The 19,975-nt window shown below is 40.9% G+C and overlaps 1 protein-coding gene across 2 annotated transcripts in view; it reads left to right on the top strand.

Moving 5' to 3' along the window:
* The first annotated feature begins 1,180 nt into the window (after positions 1–1,180).
* Positions 1,181–19,975, top strand: part of LOC126412275 (single-stranded DNA-binding protein, mitochondrial) — a 30,544-nt gene continuing 11,749 nt past the window's right edge. Inside the window, exons 1-2 of one of the 2 annotated variants that reach the window (XM_050081782.1) lie at positions 1,181–1,317; positions 1,395–1,488. In XM_050081782.1, coding sequence (XP_049937739.1) covers positions 1,207–1,317; positions 1,395–1,488 — 205 coding nt within the window. In that variant the 5' untranslated portion in view covers positions 1,181–1,206. Of the gene's footprint in view, positions 1,318–1,394; positions 1,489–1,685; positions 1,829–19,975 lie in introns of those variants that run through there. The other variant, XM_050081783.1, reaches the window with a different exon arrangement.

The raw sequence follows: 19,975 nt of genomic DNA, 5'->3' as shown, positions 1-19,975 counted from the left end.
AAGTATTCCAGCCACTGCACTATTGATTTGAGAACGTGAGACAGACCGTCATATAAGGAATAAAATTCACAAGGGGCGGTTCCTAGTGGAGAAACTATACTGTACACGTCGCCCAATACATCAGATACTCTGATATTGCCACAAACCTCCAAATAATTGGGGCGAAACAACAAATAATTTCATTTTAGCATACAATGAAATTGCAGTTCTGAACAGCGAAATTGCTAAGACACACACACACACGTACACACACACACACAAACACACACACACAGTAGCTTGTTTTCTCATATGACCACTTCATTCTCAGAGATTACATCCCATTCCACACAACATATGGAAAGGCTGGCTTTCTAGGTATAATCAAAATATGGGAAACAAAAGTGAATGAACATAAAAACAAACAATTGACATATATACAGACGGCTTAAAGACTGACGACGAAAATAAAATAGGATGTTCCATATTGAATCTTCAGTTTCGCAAAAATTTCACTTACCCACAAACATGTCGAATTATATGGCTGAAACTAACACAGTCTTAAAAGCGATATAGAGTAGCATGAGTCTGAAGTACTCATCCTTTGTAATTCTGTCAGACTACAAGGATCCGCTACAAGCTCTATCACGGATTAAATTCTCGGATAACATTGACAACATATACTGAAAGTTTGACCTATGTATTATGAATGGATAAGGATACAAAAGCGAATTATATTTATATGTATTAAAGCTCATTGTGGATTTAATGTAAATTAGAAAGTAGACGACATGGCTAAGTAAGCTGTACATGCTGGAACTCCACAAGATGGAAAGCTTCTTTTTATGAAATGTCAACGTATCATTCGCAAATGAACGCTTGATACCTAGCAAACCGAATTGTGTCAGAGCTGTGGATCAATGGGCGTGATTGTGTTCAGTTTTACAAACCTTGAAAATTTTCCCTCTTGGTTTAGGATTAGAGCCAGTCGCAACTACGCGCTTGCCAGACATCTTCAGGTGCCGTTGAGACAGTTTTCGAGAGTTCACATCAATTTCTGGCAGGTGCCTAGTTGAAATATCGTACTTGGTATCTTTTTAAAATACTGAGCAAGGACTGATTGATACAATTGTGTCCTCCCATTTTAAATTTTGTTCTTAAATTCGGCCATGTCGATTATACTTGTTCGATCGAAAAAATAAATCTTGAACTGAAAGCACTTTGCAGATGTTAACTTTGGGGCGTGGGTATATTTTCAAAATATGGGGAGGGAGAGTAGAAGGAGACGAAAATAATAGTTTATTTGTTGGAAGCGACTTTATCATGTTTTGCAGAAAGGTAATTTTTACGCCATCAGCATCTACAGCGCTCTTTATTTTAGCAGTCGTCTGACGAATTATGCGGCCGCATGGCAGTTTTCAGGGCTCCTGAGTCAGCAGCTGTACTCCTCGGTTTTACGATGTAACAGACAGTTCGCCGAGAAACTTGAAACATCGAACATCGAGAAAAGTGAGTATAAGAACTACTGTGCCTCTTTTGTTTCATGTACTGTATGTGGTCGAGCAGGTAGCGTATTTGATCTACAGCAAGAACTTGTAGGCCTGCGTATTCTTCGCGGGTATTCCAAAGGATAGGCACTGGATCCATTCCACTTCTCGTGAAGACAGTTGACAAGCAGAACAAATTCTGATTTCGTAATGAATTCATGGTTAACGGTTACATCAGTTCACTGATTATATAATTAAGTTTAGCGAGCTTCATATACAAATGGAGAAGACATATGAAGTGACACATCGAAACTGAGGGAATTAAATGTTCAGTTATCAGCTACACTTTCGGGCAGTTGCAGGTACTTTTTCCCCTCTAAACATAATTACATTCGTGACCCCAGTTGAGACAGTTGTTTTACTTTGTGGATTGAAGACAGTAAATAGCTTATAATTTACAAATGGAGATTACGGTACATGAATTAAGACTGTTGTGTATTCATTCTATTATATAGTTGGTGAAGTCCAGACAGATGACAATCAAGATAAATAGAGCAAAAGAAACTCCATGTACATTAAAAAGGGGTAAAGCTAAGGGCAGTATCAACTTACTTCATCAAAATATCAGAGGAATAAAAAATAAAGTAGATGAGCTGTTAATGTGTTTAGATGATCTCAAAAATAAGGATGAGATTGATACACTCTGTCTGAACACGATGTAACTGTGGGCATGGATAGTGTTAGTGTAAGTGGGTATAATTGAGCATCTTACACTTGTAGATCTAGGATGGATAAAGGAGGAGTTGCCATTTTCCTAAAACAAGGGTGTAAATGCAAAACTGTAGGAGTAAGCAAATTTTGTGTTGATCAGCACTTTGAGGTTTGTACTTGTGAACTATAGCTAGATAATGTAGTACAGGTCCCCATTACGAGACTGGGAGCTGTTCATAAAACAAGTTTGACTCCCTATTATGCTGTCTGTCAGACAAAAAGATGAAGTTATTAATCTGTGGTGATTTCAATGAAAACTTCCTAAATAATTCTGATAAGAAAAGTGAACTAGGCATGTTATTAACAACATATAACCTAGAATCAGTGATCAATTTTCCTACACGTATAGCTCAGGACAGTAGCACGCTAATAGACAATGTATTTTTACAGAAAGAGGATGTAAAACACACACATGCTTTCCCTGTGGATTGTCAGACCACGATGCACAACTGATTAACTTACAAAACCTAACAGGGTGTACAGTTCAGAAACCATTAAGTAAAAGTGTGTGGTTGCTCAAGCAGGTATCTATAGAGCACTTCAAATGGTAATTATAAACGCAACATATTTCTTGATAAATTTATATCCCTTTTTGAACATTATTTCCTAAAGAAACCTTGGATTACTACAGATATTAAAGTGTCTTCAGAAAGGAAAAGAAAGCTGTATGAGACAGCAAGAACTAGTAAAGATCCAGAAGTAGTTTTACACTATAAAAATTATTCTAACGTACTGAGAAAAGTTCTAAGGAAGTCAAGAAATGTGTACATTTGAGAAGAAATTAACAACTCCGCCAATAAAAACACAATCAATATGGAATTTTGTTAGGAGGGAGACAGGAAAAGTAACGACTGGGGTAGGTAGTATTACTATTAAAGAGAATGAGACCATCCTAACCAACAGTACACAAGTAGCTATTGTATTTAACAACCATTTCTTAAGTGTAGGAGAAAAAATTTGTGAGAACAGTTCAAAAGAAAAAGCCAGGCAGTACATGGAAGAGCCTGTTTTGAAAAATTTTAGTCAGATTAACTTTCATCGAACAACCTCTTGTGAAATAAGTAAAAGTATTAAATCTTTGATAAATAAATGTTCTGTTGGAGTAGATGACATCTCTAATAAGATATTAAAACAATGTGGAGCAATTACAGCTGATGTTCTGAGTCACATATGTAATGCATCACTAACTCAAGGTATTTTCCCAGACAGGGTAAAATACGCCATTGTTAGGCCCCTCTACGAAAAGGGGGACACCACAGATGTCAATAATTATCGGGCAGTATCCTTGCTTACAGCATTTTCAGAAGTCTTCGAGAAAGTAATGTACTCAAGAGTGCTTAGGCATCTCAACAGTAATGGGATACTTAGTAAGTCACTGTTCAGATTTCAAAAATACTGTTCCACTGAGGCAGCAATATACAATTTCACTGTCCATATAATAGTCTTTAAATAGTAAAATGTCACCAATAGGAATTTTCTGTGACTTGTCCAAAGCATTTGATTGTGTGAGCCATGACATTATGTTATATAGATATTACGATTCTATGATATAAATGGAATGGCGTATGAGTGGTTTAAGTCATACCTACAGAAAAGGAAGCAAAAAGTTTCCTTATATGGGTCAAATGATTTAAATAACTTTGCCACTTCATCTAACTGGGATGAAATTAATTAGGTGTTCCACAGGGTCAATCATGGGTCCCCCACTGTTCTTGATACAAGTGAACGGTCTCCCTTCCTATCTGAAACAGGAAGCTGAACTGACACTGTTTGCTGATGATACAAGCATCATTATTAATCCAGTAAAAGGAACTCCAATTGAAAATGATACAAATAAGGTCTTTGGGAAAGTCATTAGTTGTTTTTCTGCAAATGGACTTGCTCTAAATTTTGAAAAAACGCGGTACATCCAATTTTCTGCTGCAAAAAGTACAGTTCCTTCAATAAATATAACACATCAACAGAAGTCAGTAGACAGGGTAGAGCATACTAAGTTTTTGGGTGTACATATAGATGAGAATCTTAATTGGACAATTCATATTTTGGATCTTGTAAAGCGACTAGGTTTAGCAACTTTTGCAATCAGAATAATTGCCAAATTTGAGGATATAGAAATTAGTACACTAACATACTTTGCATACTTTCACTCGCTAATGTCAATATGGAATAATAATTTGGGATAACTCAACATTTAGACAAAAAGTGTTCACTACTCAAAAGAAGGTGGTTAGAATAATGTCTGGGGTTCATAGTCTCACATCTTGTAGGCATCTTTTTAAAAGGTTGGGAATTCTTACAACAGCCTCACAGTACATTTACTCAATAATGAAATTTATTCTCAACAACATGGTCCAGTTTAAAAACAACAGTGACATTCGTGATTATAATACCAGAAAAAAGAAAGACTTTCACTATCCTTTACTCAACCTACCTTTGGCACAGAAAGGGGTAAAATATCCTGCTATAAAAATTTTCGACAAACTACCAGATGAAATAAAATGTCTGACAGACAGCAGTAATAGCTTCAAAAATAAATTGGAAATCACATCTCCTTGACAACTCCTTCTAGACCATAGATGAATTCGTGACTAGGAATAAATAAATCTACACTCCTGGAAATGGAAAAAAGAACACATTGACACCAGTGTGTCAGACCCACCATACTTGCTCCGGACACTGCGAGAGGGCTGTACAAGCAATGATCACACGCACGGCACAGCGGACACACCAGGAACCGCGGTGTTGGCCGTCGAATGGCGCTAGCTGCGCAGCATTTGTGCACCGCCGCCGTCAGTGTCAGCCAGTTTGCCGTGGCATACGGAGCTCCATCGCAGTCTTTAACACTGGTAGCATGCCGCGACAGCATGGACGTGAACCGTATGTGCAGTTGACGGACTTTGAGCGAGGGCGTATAGTGGGCATGCGGGAGGCCGGGTGGACGTACCGCCGAATTGCTCAACACGTGGGGCGTGAGGTCTCCACAGTACATTGATGTTGTCGCCAGTGGTCGGCGGAAGGTGCGCGTGCCCGTCGACCTGGGACCGGACCGCAGCAACGCACGGATCCACGCCAAGACCGTAGGATCCTACGCAGTGCCGTAGGGGACCGCACCGCCACTTCCCAGCAAATTAGGGACACTGTTGCTCCTGGGGTATCGGCGAGGACCATTGGCAACCGTCTCCATGAAGCTGGGCTACGGTCCCGCACACCGTTAGGCCGTCTTCCGCTCACGCCCCAACATCGTGCAGCCCGCCTCCAGTGGTGTCGCGACAGGCGTGAATGGAGGGACGAATGGAGACGTGTCGTCTTCAGCGATGAGAGTCGCTTCTGCCTTGGTGCCAATGATGGTCGTATGCGTGTTTGGCGCCGTGCAGGTGAGCGCCACAATCAGGACTGCATACGACCGAGGCACACACGGCCAACACCCGGCATCATGGTGTGGGGAGCGATCTCCTACACTGGCCGTACACCACTGGTGATCGTCGAGGGGACACTGAATAGTGCACGGTACATCCAACCCGTCATCGAACCCATCGTTCTACCATTCCTAGACCGGCAAGGGAACTTGCTGTTCCAACAGGACAATGCACGTCCGCATGTATCCCGTGCCACCCAACGTGCTCTAGAAGGTGTAAGTCAACTACCCTGGCCAGCAAGATCTCCGGATCTGTCCCCCATTGAGCATGTTTGGGACTGGATGAAGCGTCGTCTCACGCGGTCTGCACGTCCAGCACGAACGCAGGTCCAACTGAGGTGCCAGGTGGAAATGGCATGGCAAGCCGTTCCACAGGACTACATCCAGCATATCTACGATCGTCTCCATGGGAGAATAGCAGCCTACATTGCTGCGAAAGGTGGATATACACTGTACTAGTGCCGACATTGTGCATGCTCTGTTGCCTGTGTCTATGTGCCTGTGGTTCTGTCAGTGTGATCATGTGATGTATCTGACCCCAGGAATGTGTCAATAAAGTTTCCCCTTCCTGGGACAATGAATTCACGGTGTTCTTATTTCAATTTCCAGGAGTGTATAAATATAGTATATGCATTTTGTACCATTTAAGGGAATGGGGTAAATAATAGAAATATTAATCAGCACTTTCCCATTTGGTAAGTCACAGCATCTTTTATATAAAAACAAAGATGATGTGACTTACCAAACGAAAGCACTGGCACGTCGAAAGACACACAAACACAAACATACACACAAAATTCAAGCTTTCACAACAAACTGTTGCCTCATCAGGAAAGAGGGAAGGAGAGGGAAAGACGAAAGGATGTGGGTTTTAAGGGAGAGGGTAAGGAGTCATTCCAATCCCGGGAGCGGAAAGGCTTACCTTAGGGGGAAAAAAGGACAGGTATACACTCGCACACACCCTCATATCCATCCGCACATACACAGACACAAGCAGACATTTGTAAAGCCTTAGGGGGAAAAAAGGACAGGTATACACTCGCACACACCCTCATATCCATCCGCACATACACAGACACAAGCAGACATTTGTAAAGGCTTTACAAATGTCTGCTTGTGTCTGTGTATGTGCGGATGGATATGAGGGTGTGTGCGAGTGTATACCTGTCCTTTTTTCCCCCTAAGGTAAGCCTTTCCGCTCCCGGGATTGGAATGACTCCTTACCCTCTCCCTTAAAACCCACATCCTTTCGTCTTTCCCTCTCCTTCCCTCTTTCCTGATGAGGCAACAAGTTTGTTGCGAAAGCTTGAATTTTGTGTGTATGTTTGTGTTTGTGTGTCTATCGACGTGCCAGCGCTTTCGTTTGGTAAGTCACATCATCTTTGTTTTTAGGTATATTTTTCCCATGTGGAATGTTTCCCTCTATTAATTTATATATTGTTTCATATGCTTGTGCACTTGACATGTTCCACATCATAACAGTTACCATACCGTGCGATTGATCAATGAAACATGCAACCAACTAACTAACTTTACCATTGGCACTAATAAGATTATAATTGCCACCTAAAATTTCCCACAAGTCAATGTTACGGGATTTCTGAATTCAAGAAATAGTTCCATGCTTGTTTCTTTTATTATGTGAGCATGAGCACGTATATGCAGTACACTATTCTTTCTTTATCGTCGCCTTGTCCCGCATCACGTAGGGTCGGCGTTTCTCTTCTGGATCCTTCTCCTCCATAGTATTCTATCCATTGCCTCTTCCTTCTTCCATCCTTTCTCCCTTAGGTCCCCGGATATCTTATCCTTCCACCTCATCTTCGGTCTTCCTCTCTTTCTCACTCCTTCAATCTTTATATCTTCAACTCTGTTTCCAATATACTCTCCCCTTTTCTATGTTAGTGCCCATACCACCTTAGTCTGCTCTCTTGTATCTTTTTCCCCATGGGTCCCACTTTCACAGCTCCTCTAACAAATTCATTTCTAATCCTGTCCTTCATTGTTACCCCACACATCCACCTCAGCATCCTCGTTTCTGCAACTTCCATCTTCCTTTCCTGGGCTACTGGGATTGGCCATGTGTCTGCCCCTTATGTCATAGCAGGCCTTACCACCGACTTGTACACTTTCCCTTTCAACCCAATGCTCACCTTCTTGTCACAGTACACTATTCTTTATTTACTTTAAATTTGACATGTTGATATCCAACGATCTTTTTTGATCTTCACGTGCTTATTCTTGATGTGACACGGTACATAGCACAGACAGAGGAGATAATGTGAATTTGCTGAGCTGTTACTTTTCTAAGTTTATGGACATTTAACTTTGTACATTATTGTACTCAACATGTAAACCTATTACACTGCCAATTTGGTTCCATCCGTTGTAGATCCAAAGGTCATAGGCCTAACGTAGTCTTACCGAAACCAGTTATTGAAATGAATGCTTTACTAGAGATTCTCGCTTTTTGAAATTTTTCTTCAGAGTTTATTACACTGCAGATTGCCCCCATATTTCTTTTCTATCAGTACTGAAGTAGCCTAACTGTATAAAACAAGTATGCCTCAAAACCTAGACACATTTCATATGCATATTGCAACATTTTTGATCATCCGACCCAAACCAGTGTCATGATAAGCAGATTATATTTCAAAAAATGTACCAGTATAAAGTTTTACAAAGAAAATGTTACTCACTTTCTCATGTGTTAAAAAAGATCTGTTTCAGCAGTGTTGCCCAAGGAAACCAAAGAATTGCCTCTATAAAGCCTTAAGGTTCAATTTCTTTGTAGTTATAAAAAAAAGGAAAACGTGTAGTGACTACTTTTTTCTAATCCTGAAGGTCTTTATGGGTTTGTGAGCATGCCATTTGTCTATAATGTAGGAACATAGACCTACCTCTCTCTCTCTCTCTCTCTCTCTCTCTCTCTCTCTCTCTCTCTCTGTCTGTCTGTCTGTCTGTGTGTGTGTGTGTGTGTGTGTGTGTGTGTGTGTGTGTGGGCGGGTTGGTGGGTGGGCAGGCGGGCGGGCGTGCGTGCCTGCATGTGCTTGAGCACAGGTGCACTGTGAGTGAGGGGGCACAGTAGTTAGCACACTTGACTCGCATTCGCCAGGACATCGGTTCAAATCTGCATCCAGCCATCCTGATTTAGGTTTTCTGTGATTTCCCTAAATCGCTTTAGGCGATTTCCAGGATGGTTCCTTTGAAAGGCCATGGCCAACTTCCTTCCACATACTGCCCTAATCCGATGGGACCAATGATTTGCTGCGTAGTCCCCTCCCCCAAATCAACCAACCAATGTCTCTGTGCACGCGTGTGTGTGCGCCCGCCCCCCCCCCCCCCCCCACACACACACACTGATATGCACACGCTAGCCAATGTCTCAAAAAAATTGTAGATTCTTGACATGCTTCTGTGCTTCTGGCCAACCAGTGATTTTGTATTCATTGGTACTTCAACTATACAGACCATATTAGGAAGGTATTGTTTGTACTAGGGTTCTGCCAATAGAGATGATGACTTTTGCAATCCTTATTGAAGTCACGTTAATGCATCTCTAATAAACTATTTCATTTACAATCAACAATCTGGTGCTAATTACGAGAGAAGGGTCATCAACAGTAACTAACAGTTCTCACTGAAAGAACATTTATGGAGTGCAGAGGCAGGTACACATGAAGTTGAACTGCCTCTCTGTGCCAAAGTTCTCCTGTTTATACATACATAGTGTGTTCTAGAAAGTACAATACTCAGTAAGTACGTTAATTCCCAGAATCACAAATGTTAAATGATAAATAACTGTCGTAGATATGAACCAGACTGGTGACTGAAACGTCCCTGGTCAGCAGTCATGAACACTACACCATGGTAGACAATCACAGCAAATAGTAGTAAGTATAAATCTAATCTTTGCAGGGATCAGGTGTTTGGTGTTACTGAAGGATCTTGTTGAAAATTGCTGAAATCTATAAGAACACTTCCTGGGCTTGACAAATTTCAAATTCATTTATGCTGTTGGAGTCTAGTGGCTGAAAGTAACAGAATACAGGATGCACGGATTTGGAAACCAAAATATCTAAACCCCTACCCCATCCCAAGCCACCTCCCAAAATGCAATCCTGATGATGAGCATCCATCCAGCACCATGCATGAGGCTGGTATCCCAGCCCAGTGTGTTTGAAGGCTTGCAGATTAGTATGGAAATCAATGACAGGCGCTAGCCGCACCGCTGTGGCTGCTGGCACTGCTAGTACCACTGCAGAGTGTGGCCACTGTGCCGACCTATTGATGTTTGCATCTTCCCTTTAAAAGCCGGCAGAGCAGTGGCTCAGCAGTCAGTTGTGATTTCTCTGCACTGCAATATTGATCTCACTACACATCTTTGTCTTTGTTCTGAATTCACTATGCCTTAATATTCGACCTGGATTTGCCTGCTGGACTTGTTATTATGTCATGCAATGTTCGTTGTCTGTCTTTCTCTTTTGTTGTCCACCTGTTGCTTCCTGGTGGCTCACTGTTGACACTCTGGGCCAGTCAGCCAGTCTCTCAGCATGTTGGGGGGTCCCCCAGTATTTTCCTGGACCTCGCCCTGTGCCACCTGTTTGCCCTCCCCAGCCTCAGCTAGGGTGTTTCCTGCTCTACAAGCCCTTTTCAGGGGGATATGGTATCCTGACACGGCATATTTGAAGGTTGTTGGATGATTTGGAATCAATGACAGCCGCTAAGGTGCATCTGCAGGTGCTGCTGTTTCCACCATGAGCACCCGCCACAGAGACACACATGATATGAAAGCCTGTTGACAGTCACAGCTTCCCTTTAAAGCCAGCAGAGCAGGAACTTGACAGTCAACTCTGATTTCTGTGCAGTATTGCTTTCACTATGCATCATTGTCTTGGTTTTTGACCTTGGTTTGCTCACTGGACTTGTTATTCTGCTGTGCCATCTCCATTGTCTGACTTTCTCTCTTGTTGTCTAACTGTTACTCTTTGGTGGCTGATTATTGATGTTATGGCCAGTCTCCATGGGTTCTTGAGTCTTTCCCAGTTTTGTCTGATTTTGGTCACAATATGTGCACCAGTAGTGGTCTTCTTTACTCCTAAATGATTTATATCTACTAATGAGATCTTCTGCTGGGTGAATTTGTGTTGTTTCATAAATCACATGGTGTTGGGAAGTAAAAATGAGAATACTCTTCATTCAGCAGTGTAGTATGCATTGTTTCCAACTGAAGCAGTACCAAACACCATGTGTCGCTTTCCAATAAATGATCTTGTTTTCAAATGAAACACTTATACTGATGTCAGATTATGGCAGAGTTGTAAAACATGGTGTAAGTTTTCCAGGCAAAGATATTATTTTCTGGAACTGAGAGTTTAAGAAGGGTTTGTCCACTGATGGGAGGAATGTGTGTAGTGAACAACAGCTTTTTCATTGATTTTTAAACACAGCAGTATTTCCAGAATAAATTAAGGGAATGTTAGTCTCCATTAGATCCAGTCCTATCAAATTGTGGATGTCTTCCCAAATGCAACATTGTAGTCTTGCCATGTTAGTAAATGAGGATAAAATATTATTCCCCAAAAGTTTGTATGAAATGTTCTTCCCAACACCTAATTTAGTGTGAAAGTGTCACATTTTCAGAATGAATATTTCACTCTGCAGCAGAGTGTGAGCTGATGTGAAACTTTCTGGCAGATTAAAACTGTGCACTGGATCGAGGCCCAAACCTGGGCTCTACTGACTGACCTATCAAGGTACGATTCATTACCTGTCCTCACAGCTCCGCTTCTGCCAGTCCCTTATCTTCTACCTCCCAAACTTCACTGAAGGTCTCCTGTAAAACTTGCAGGACTGGCACTCCTGGAACAAGAGAGATGAAGTGCTGGTGGGAGTAAGGCTGCGAGGATGGATTATGAGTCATGCTTGGGTAGCTTAGCCAGAAGAGCACTTACCCAGATAACGCAAAGATCACATGTTTGAGTCCCAGTCCAGCTTACAGTTTTAATCTTCCAGGAAGTTTCATATCAGTGTACACTCCACTGCAGCGTGAAAAATTCGTTCGGAAAATGTCTCCCAAGCTGTGGGTAAGCAATGTCTCCACAATATTCTTTCTTACAGGAGTGCTAGTCCTGCAAGTTTTGAGGGGGACCTCAGGAAAGTTTGGAAGGTAGTAGATGAGGTAAGTAAAGCTGTGAGGACAGGGCGTGAGTCATACTTGAGTAGCTCAGCTGTAGAGCACTTACCTGGGAAAGGAAGATTATGGGTTCAAGTCCCGGTCCGGTACGCAGTTGTTATCTGCCAGGAAGTTTCAGTGCCACATTATTTTGTAAAGGAGTAAAAATAGTTTAGGTGTTTAAACAAAGCTCATACGCTGAGGGGAGAGGCATTCAGAGAATACAGTCCTCACACCAGCAAAGTCCCTAGCTTTTCTTTCCTTTGTTGGAACTATTTCCTTCAAAATAGCAAGGATCTGTAGTAATTTCCAAGTGAAAGTACTTTTCCACACACCAATCTAAGATTTTGGACCTGCAGGGATAAGTGATGGATAACTTGAATTGTGGAAGGTAAGAATTTACAAAATACCTTACCAGTGTGGTATGCCCTATATAGGACAAACAATATGCACAGTGGAAGAATGTCACACTGAATGTAATGGTTGCACTCATCTTCTGCAACCCAGCAAGTCTGCAATTGTGAACATTGTATCTCCAAGGAACATTCAATGGAGTATGACAAGACATTAGTTTTGGCCACAGTAATATCTTTTTGGGACTCAATTATAAAAGAGTCCATTGAAATATGCATCGCAGAAAATCTAATGAATCGTGACAGTGGCTACCAGTTGGATAATGCATGGAACCCTGTCTTCTCCAAAGACGCCAGAATACTTGGACGACTGCTCGAGTGGCAATGCCAAAGACAGCTCATCTTTGCAGTTCCACCAGTGAGGGCGCTGCCGCCGGGCGGTGTGGTCCTTCTGCCACCATGACTGATGCATGTGTGGCAATACTATCAGCACAATATATAAGGCGGTGTGGAGAACATCTTTGTCAGTCTTCGATGGCTCGTCTGAAGGTGTCCAGTTGAAATATTGTGGAGTGAAGTTTATGACGACCAACTGCAATCTTGAAATCCCCTCAATCATCATCTTTCTGTTAATGTTGTTTGCATAAACTGTTGAAAATACACCTTGACAGAGAGGCAGGCAAGTTCACTTACAAAATTGCACCATATAAAGCAGTCCATAATCTCTCCATGCCAACAGATTTCTTAAAGCCTGCATCGTGAGCTGTATTTCTCCACCGCACCTACAAAAGGCAAACACGCAGTGGAAAAAACTGTACATAAAGTCTAAGAAACTTCCGTTTAAGGTGCCCGTGTACAGGTAAACATACTTAATTGTGTGCACAACTGAATCTGTTAGCTGTTGAAAATACAACTACACTAGACTCTTGCTAATACAGCTCTCAGTAGTCCGGCCTCTCAGTAATCCAGTGCACATCCAAAAATACATGGACAATGAACTATTGTGCGTAACAATGCTTAAGTAAACAATGCTTCATATAGTGTATTTGAAATTGTAGCTTTCTTTACAGTTTGGAATCATGTCTTCTAAAAGGAAACATGTTACACTAGACCTCAAGCAATCTATAACATCAAAAAGAAAGATGATGATATTCGACAGTACTCAACACGAATGGATAGTGAGTTGGGAAAACAGAAGGTTATGCAAAAGAGTGGGAATGAAGAATTGGACATAGCTGTTTATAGATGGCTCATACAACAACACAGTAAAGGAATTCCAGACAGTGGCCCGATTATAAACGAAAAAGCAGCTGCATTTAACAAACAACTTGGCGGTAGCAACTTGTTTGCAGCAAGCGAAAGTTGGCTATCAAACTGGAAAAAACGACATGTCATTAGCCAGCTGACAATCACTAGAGAAAGTCGCTCAGCTAACAATAGGGAAGCTGATGTATTTGTAAGCAAGATACGGAAGATAATAGAGGAAGAAGATTTAACTGCTGATGCCTTGTACAATGCTGATGAAACAGGACTCTTTTACAAGATGCTTACTTCAAAAACATTGGCTGCCAAGAACGAGAAGGAATCTTGTGGTTACAAGCAACAGAAACAGCACATAACATTAATGGCATGTTGTAATGCAAATGGGAGTCATAAACTACTGCTTATGGTTATTGGAAAATCCCAACATCCATGTTGTTTTCAACACACTGACTGTACTCTACCAATACAGTATTGTGCTCAGAAGAAAGTGTGGATGGACAGACAGATATTCTCTCGGTGGTTCCATGAAACGTTTGTACCAGCAGTGAGAAAAGAGCTAAAGAAGAAAAAGCTTCCACTGAAAGCTATCCTTATAATTTACAATTCATTCAGTCATCCTTCAGATGTTTCTCTAGAGTCTGATGGTATACAAGCACTCTTTCTCCCATCCAGTGTGATAGCCCTAATTCAGCCCACGGACCAGGGAATTTGAGAATCAATTAAATGTCATTATCAACATTTACTTCTCGTCTCCTTGCTGAACGAAAGTGAAAATGACTATCGAGACTATGCTGAAGGTGTGGAAAGCAATTAACATACATGATATTGTTTTCCAAGCAGCTGTAGCATGGGATTAAGTGGAGAGTGCTACCATAATAAAGAGCTGTAGAAAACTGTGGCCATCCATTAATGCCGAGTTGGATCCAGTAGTGAGTGACAGCGATGAGCCGGTCAGTTCAGAATTATCAATTACTTTGTACACTGAAATGTTCCACAACCTTCCAGGAGGAGAAGAAATTGATGATGATATGATACTTAGTGGCTGAATGAGGAAAACTGTAACATGGGCCAAACTTTGACAGATAAAGAAATAATCAAAAGTGTGCAAGAAAGTAATGATGAAAGTGATGGAGAAGAGGACACAGGAGGAGAGAGCAAGAAGATTTCTCACACTGCTGGTGCTGAAGCTACCGAGTTCCTCCTGGAATACATTATGCGACAACCAGATACATGCAGTACCCTTGTAATGGTTGTAAAGCAGTTGCATGATAGAGCATGCCACCATCGCGTATCATCATTGTGACAGTTAAAAATTAGGGACATGTTTCATAGTGAGTAATACAACTGTATAATTATGTACAGTATACAGTCAAGGACTAAGTTTTCTTTGGAAATTAATGTATTTTTGGATGTAATAAAGTATATCCTCTGTTTTAAAATTGTATCCTTTGGTTTAATAAGGTACAGTACTTTATCCCCTATGTTTTCAAAATAAATGAATAAAATAGATTTCAGACTCTCAATAATCCGACACTTCTGCTAATCCAGCACCCATCTGTACCAGGATTCGCCAGATTAGCAAGAGTCTGGTGTATGCATTTGAATCCCAATGACCACCCTTCAAAGACTACAGTACCACACATCAGTTTTGACACATGATGTCATCAACATGGCAGATTCCGCTATATATGCATTTTGCCCTCTAAGAAGCACATGGAACCTGGCTTTCTTTTTCTTTTTATCTTCCCAAAACTTCGTCCGTGTTTCACTTTGCGCATGTTTTCATCCTTGTGTCAGTGTTCTTTTAGTTTCAAATTCCTTCCTGTTGAGTTCTTGTGTAAGAAGTTATGTTTATTGATTTTCTGTCTGTCTGTAAGCTATGTAGTTGGCTGTGGGTCAATACCATTTTCTGTGAGGTCACTTTACCACTACTGTTTCAATCCCGCATCCGGCCATCCTGATTTAGGTTTTCCTTGATTTCCCTAAATCGCTCCAGACAAATGCCGGGATGGTTCCTTTGAAAGGGCACGGCCGACATCCTTCCCCATCCTTCCTTAATCTGATGAGACCTATGACCTCACTGTCTGGTCTCCATCCCCAAAACAACCCAACACAACCACTACTGTTCAATGTGTTTTTGATTGTTGGGTTTTGGATACCACTGTTTAAAGTGTACACAGTGGCATCACACATTACATGCAAGAAGACACATGAAAAATATGACAACTATTTAATTGTAGAGATAATGTGAAACTAATGGGATAAGTAGAGGCATTAGGGGGCTTTGTTTTGGGGACAAACTAAAAATACGACAATCCTAATAATAAAGAAATAACAAGACAAATACTAATGCAGAAATCTATGAAAAAAGACCTCAGCAATCGACTAAACTGTAATTAACAAAAACCTGAGAAATGTGCTGATGGACGTGTGTGTGTGGGGGGGGGGGGGGGGGGGCGCGCGTGCAAGTGTGTACCTGTCCCTTTTCCCCCTAAGGTAAGTCTTTCCGCTCCCAGGATTGGGATGACTCCTTACCCTCTCCCTTAAAACCCACATCCTTTTGTCTTTCCCTCTCCTTCCCTTTTTCCTGATGAAGCAACCGTGGGTTGTGAGAGCTTGAAATTTGTGTGTGTGTTTTTTATCGTCTCCTATCAACATACCAACGCTTTCGTTTGGTAAGTCACAGCATCTTTGTTTTTAGATATATTTTTCCCACGTGGAATGTTTCCCTCTATAATATATATAGCTCAGAGTCCACGAAACCACAAATCCACACATAACTCCAAAAACCCAGTACCAATACTTTCACTTGAACTAAACAGCTCGAAACAAAGCACACAATACCAACAAACCACAACTAGCAGAACTGACTATTCTTGAAACATAACAAGACGAAAATAACCACAACGTACTTCATGATTATCAACACTATAAACTATTAAATATGAATTTCAGCTACCAAGCCAAACCATAAAATCATGAAAAACCTGCTTCAACATCAATTTAGATATGCACACCTCAAAGAAAATTATGTATGTTGACAAACACATTACATTTTGTACAATCGAACAAAAAACCATAACAATTTTCTTATCGCCAAAGTCAGCTGACAGATTGTATAGGTTGATAAAAAAAAAAAAAAAGGAAAACGCGCGCCCACGCATGTACACGTGTATACACTTAAAAATCTAAAATAACCAGCTAATTCCCTTTCCCAACACAATACCTGTACAAAAAAAGTGAATATCATTCACAACTTTGGAAAATAAATAAAATCCAACACAAACAAAACGCACTAACACAAGCCTAATTTCCTGCACCACCACAAAAAACCACTTCCCTAACGCAATACTCTGAAAGATGTTAGGCAATTCTCCCCCGCCCACAAATGTAACTAACAACCTTTGGACAAGACAGTAAATGTCAGGCCAACTCTTCCTTTAAAAATACCCATCAAGATGAGACTGTAGGGTAGAAGAGCACCCTTTTGTTCTCCCTGTAAAAAACTTCACAGCCTCTCAATACATCCTCTGTAGTATCTGTAGTATGGGTGTAAGCCCCTGTTGCATAATCTTTAAAAAGCCACATCAAAACTCAGCACCTGGAACAACAGCCCCAGACCCAGATATCCACAGCACCACTGCCTCTTCCATACTTCCCAAATGCAGATTCGTCAATTTCAACAACTACCCCTGCACGCCCCAGAAACCCACTAAATCTCATGACAAAAAGAAAACCAATCTAAACTAGACATGTCAGGGAAACAAAACTGAATTGATAAATGAGAACACCAATAAAAAGTTAGCCAAACAGTGTCTTTTACAACCATAATAGAGATCTCAAACCAGAAGCCCTTCCTAATACCCTCCAAATACTGCGACTCCCGTACTCTATGTGTACTCGTCCCTGGTTTACGAAACAGTGACCTTGGTTAATTTCACAAATTCCTTGGACTGCTGACACCTCAAAGACGCTGCCAAGAGACCATATAACTAGAAAAATTTAATCCTAGCAGCGATGTCCTCACCCATAGCAGCAACTAATGAACAACTAATAATTTTAGTCTTAGGATCCACACCTAGCATAAAACAACATACAAACAAAATTAAATTTCTAACCATTAACAATACAATAAACCAACAATTCCAAAACTGGAAAAAAAAGAAAAAAGAAAAAGAAAAAAAACAACGTTGGCCAATAACTAACAACATTGAAAGAAGTCATTGACAAGCCAAAAAATACAAATTCCCAAAACACTGAGTACCACACAGCACTAAGTATAACGCCACATTAACATCACTCACAAACAATTTAGAAACATAAACATTTCATGCTAGAGTGCACCAACACTTACTCCAACATGCTCTCTGCAAAAACAATCCATTTCAAAGATGCCAATAATGTCGCACAACGTTATATCATGGGTCAAAGGAGATGGGGTGGTACCACACCATGTGGTTGACCCATGTAAATCATCATTGAAAGGATGGCATCAGAATAATAGGAGTAACTGTGGGATAGCCGTATTTGTAAATCATATATACCCATCCTCGCTTGTGTGTATTTTCTACAATTTCTCAAGGTTCTTGTGTATTAGGTGCCTCATCCAAGGGGAGTATATGAAGTTTTTTCCAACTACTAAATGAACTTAGTGACATATGAACAAATCAAAGGATATATTAATAATCTACCCGACCTTTTGTCATTTTTGGACTTCAGAACTTGCTTACTGTGCTTTGAAGCACATTAGCAGTCTGCCCAAATGACTGAGTTGGTGGGTCACATCAATTGCAGAATGTATTACCCAAAAAACCAAACCATAGGTCTGCAGGTAGTAGAAATGACTTGAGCACATGACTAAGTGAGCCAAATTCCAGTCCAGAGTGGTGTGCATTGCAGCCATGGGGAAGCTTGGAAAGTGTCTTTGGGAGCAGTGTGTGCTTGCTGTTAACATCGTTAAGTATATTGATAGTGAGGAGAAGAAAGAAATTACAATTGTATAGGAAAAGCTGATGGAATGTGTAACCAGAATATTAAAACTGAGTAAGTCTGCGCTGTGCAAATTGCAGCAGAACAATCATGATACTGAGATGAGTGGAAATGCAGTGTCTACCCCAGAGAAGAAACAGCGAAGTTAATGCAGTACATATTCCGTTGATGATATACATAAATATTTTATCAAGCAGAGATTTCTAAAAGGAGAATAATAAAAATAAACGAGGTGATATTGTTTCATAAAAAAAAGTGCCAGAATTGAAGCAGCTAGCGGCCTATTTAGATTAAAATTGGATTCATGCATATAACAACAGTGAATAAATGCTGGAAAATTGATAGTGTCCTAAGAGTGTTGTCAAACCTAAGTTCTGACCTACATTGAATCTTTGTGCTATGCGGGACGTGACATAACTTGTAGATGTGCAGTGTGTGGCAGTGCCCAATTTGTAACAATACTGATGTGTATGCTATTACTGCCTATTTACCCAGTTTCTCAGGTGTAAACACAATGGTACTGCCAACCTGATGGGTCTTCAGTTTGCTTCGCCAGGTAGTATGTGCATTTTAGAGCAGCACATGTTAAGCACCAAGGTAGTCTCATATAATGGTTCTACATGATTAATATTTTTCACTACTCTTCTCCTTGTTGATACTGTTGGATAGGAAGTGGATGAAAATCTGGCCATCCTGATTTAGGTTTTCTGCGATTTCCCAAAATTGCTTCAGACAAATGTTGGGATGGTTTCATTGAAACAGCGCGACAGACTTCCTTCCCTAATCTGATGGGTTTGATGACCTCGCCGTTTGGCCCCTCTGTCCAAATCAACCAACCAGTAAACTGCCATCAAGTTGGCAAAAACAGCATCCATCAAGCTGAGCTGTGTTTGAATACAAAAATAGCACCTGTAATATGTTGGTTGCCATTACCATACCACTGAGACTTATGTACCAGGTGAAGCGAGAGACACAGTGGCTAAGACACTGGACCCACACTTTAGAGGAGTGTGGTTTAAATTTCCATCTGACAGCGGTGATTTAGGTTTATTTTTGTAATTTCCTCAAATACTTTGGAGGGAATGCTGAAAGTTCACAGTTGATCTTTCTTTATTGCCTGTCTAGTGTCTTCACTGTTGGCTACTCATTATTCTTTGATGTCCCATCGAAACTCAGTAGCTAGTAACACTCTAGTGATTATTTTGAAGTGACATCTATACATAAGCGCAGTAGCACTGCATCAGCTCAAAAAAGTGCAGACCAACTGTGGAGGAGCTGCCCAGCTGTTTCCTGAAAATGTGGAACCCAATTAAGATTATTTCTGGCAGAATCTCTAAATCATTGGTATCTGTAATATTAATGCTGGAGTCTCACAACACCATTTAAAGAAATAACATGCGCACTCACTGGTATTTCATAGGCAGTATCAAGGCAACAATGATGCAGCTTCCCTCCACAGATGATCTGCTATGTAGAAGGGCCATCGCGACTTCAGTTCAACTAACCTTCAAGTGTTTAATGCTCCTATCATCATATGAACTCT

Source organism: Schistocerca serialis, chromosome 7 (assembly GCF_023864345.2).
Source record: "Schistocerca serialis cubense isolate TAMUIC-IGC-003099 chromosome 7, iqSchSeri2.2, whole genome shotgun sequence".
In the NCBI taxonomy this organism is placed as follows: Eukaryota; Metazoa; Arthropoda; class Insecta; order Orthoptera; family Acrididae; genus Schistocerca; species Schistocerca serialis.
The sequence above is the reverse complement of the archived record's forward strand: the minus strand, read 5'-3'. Positions and strand labels throughout refer to the sequence as shown.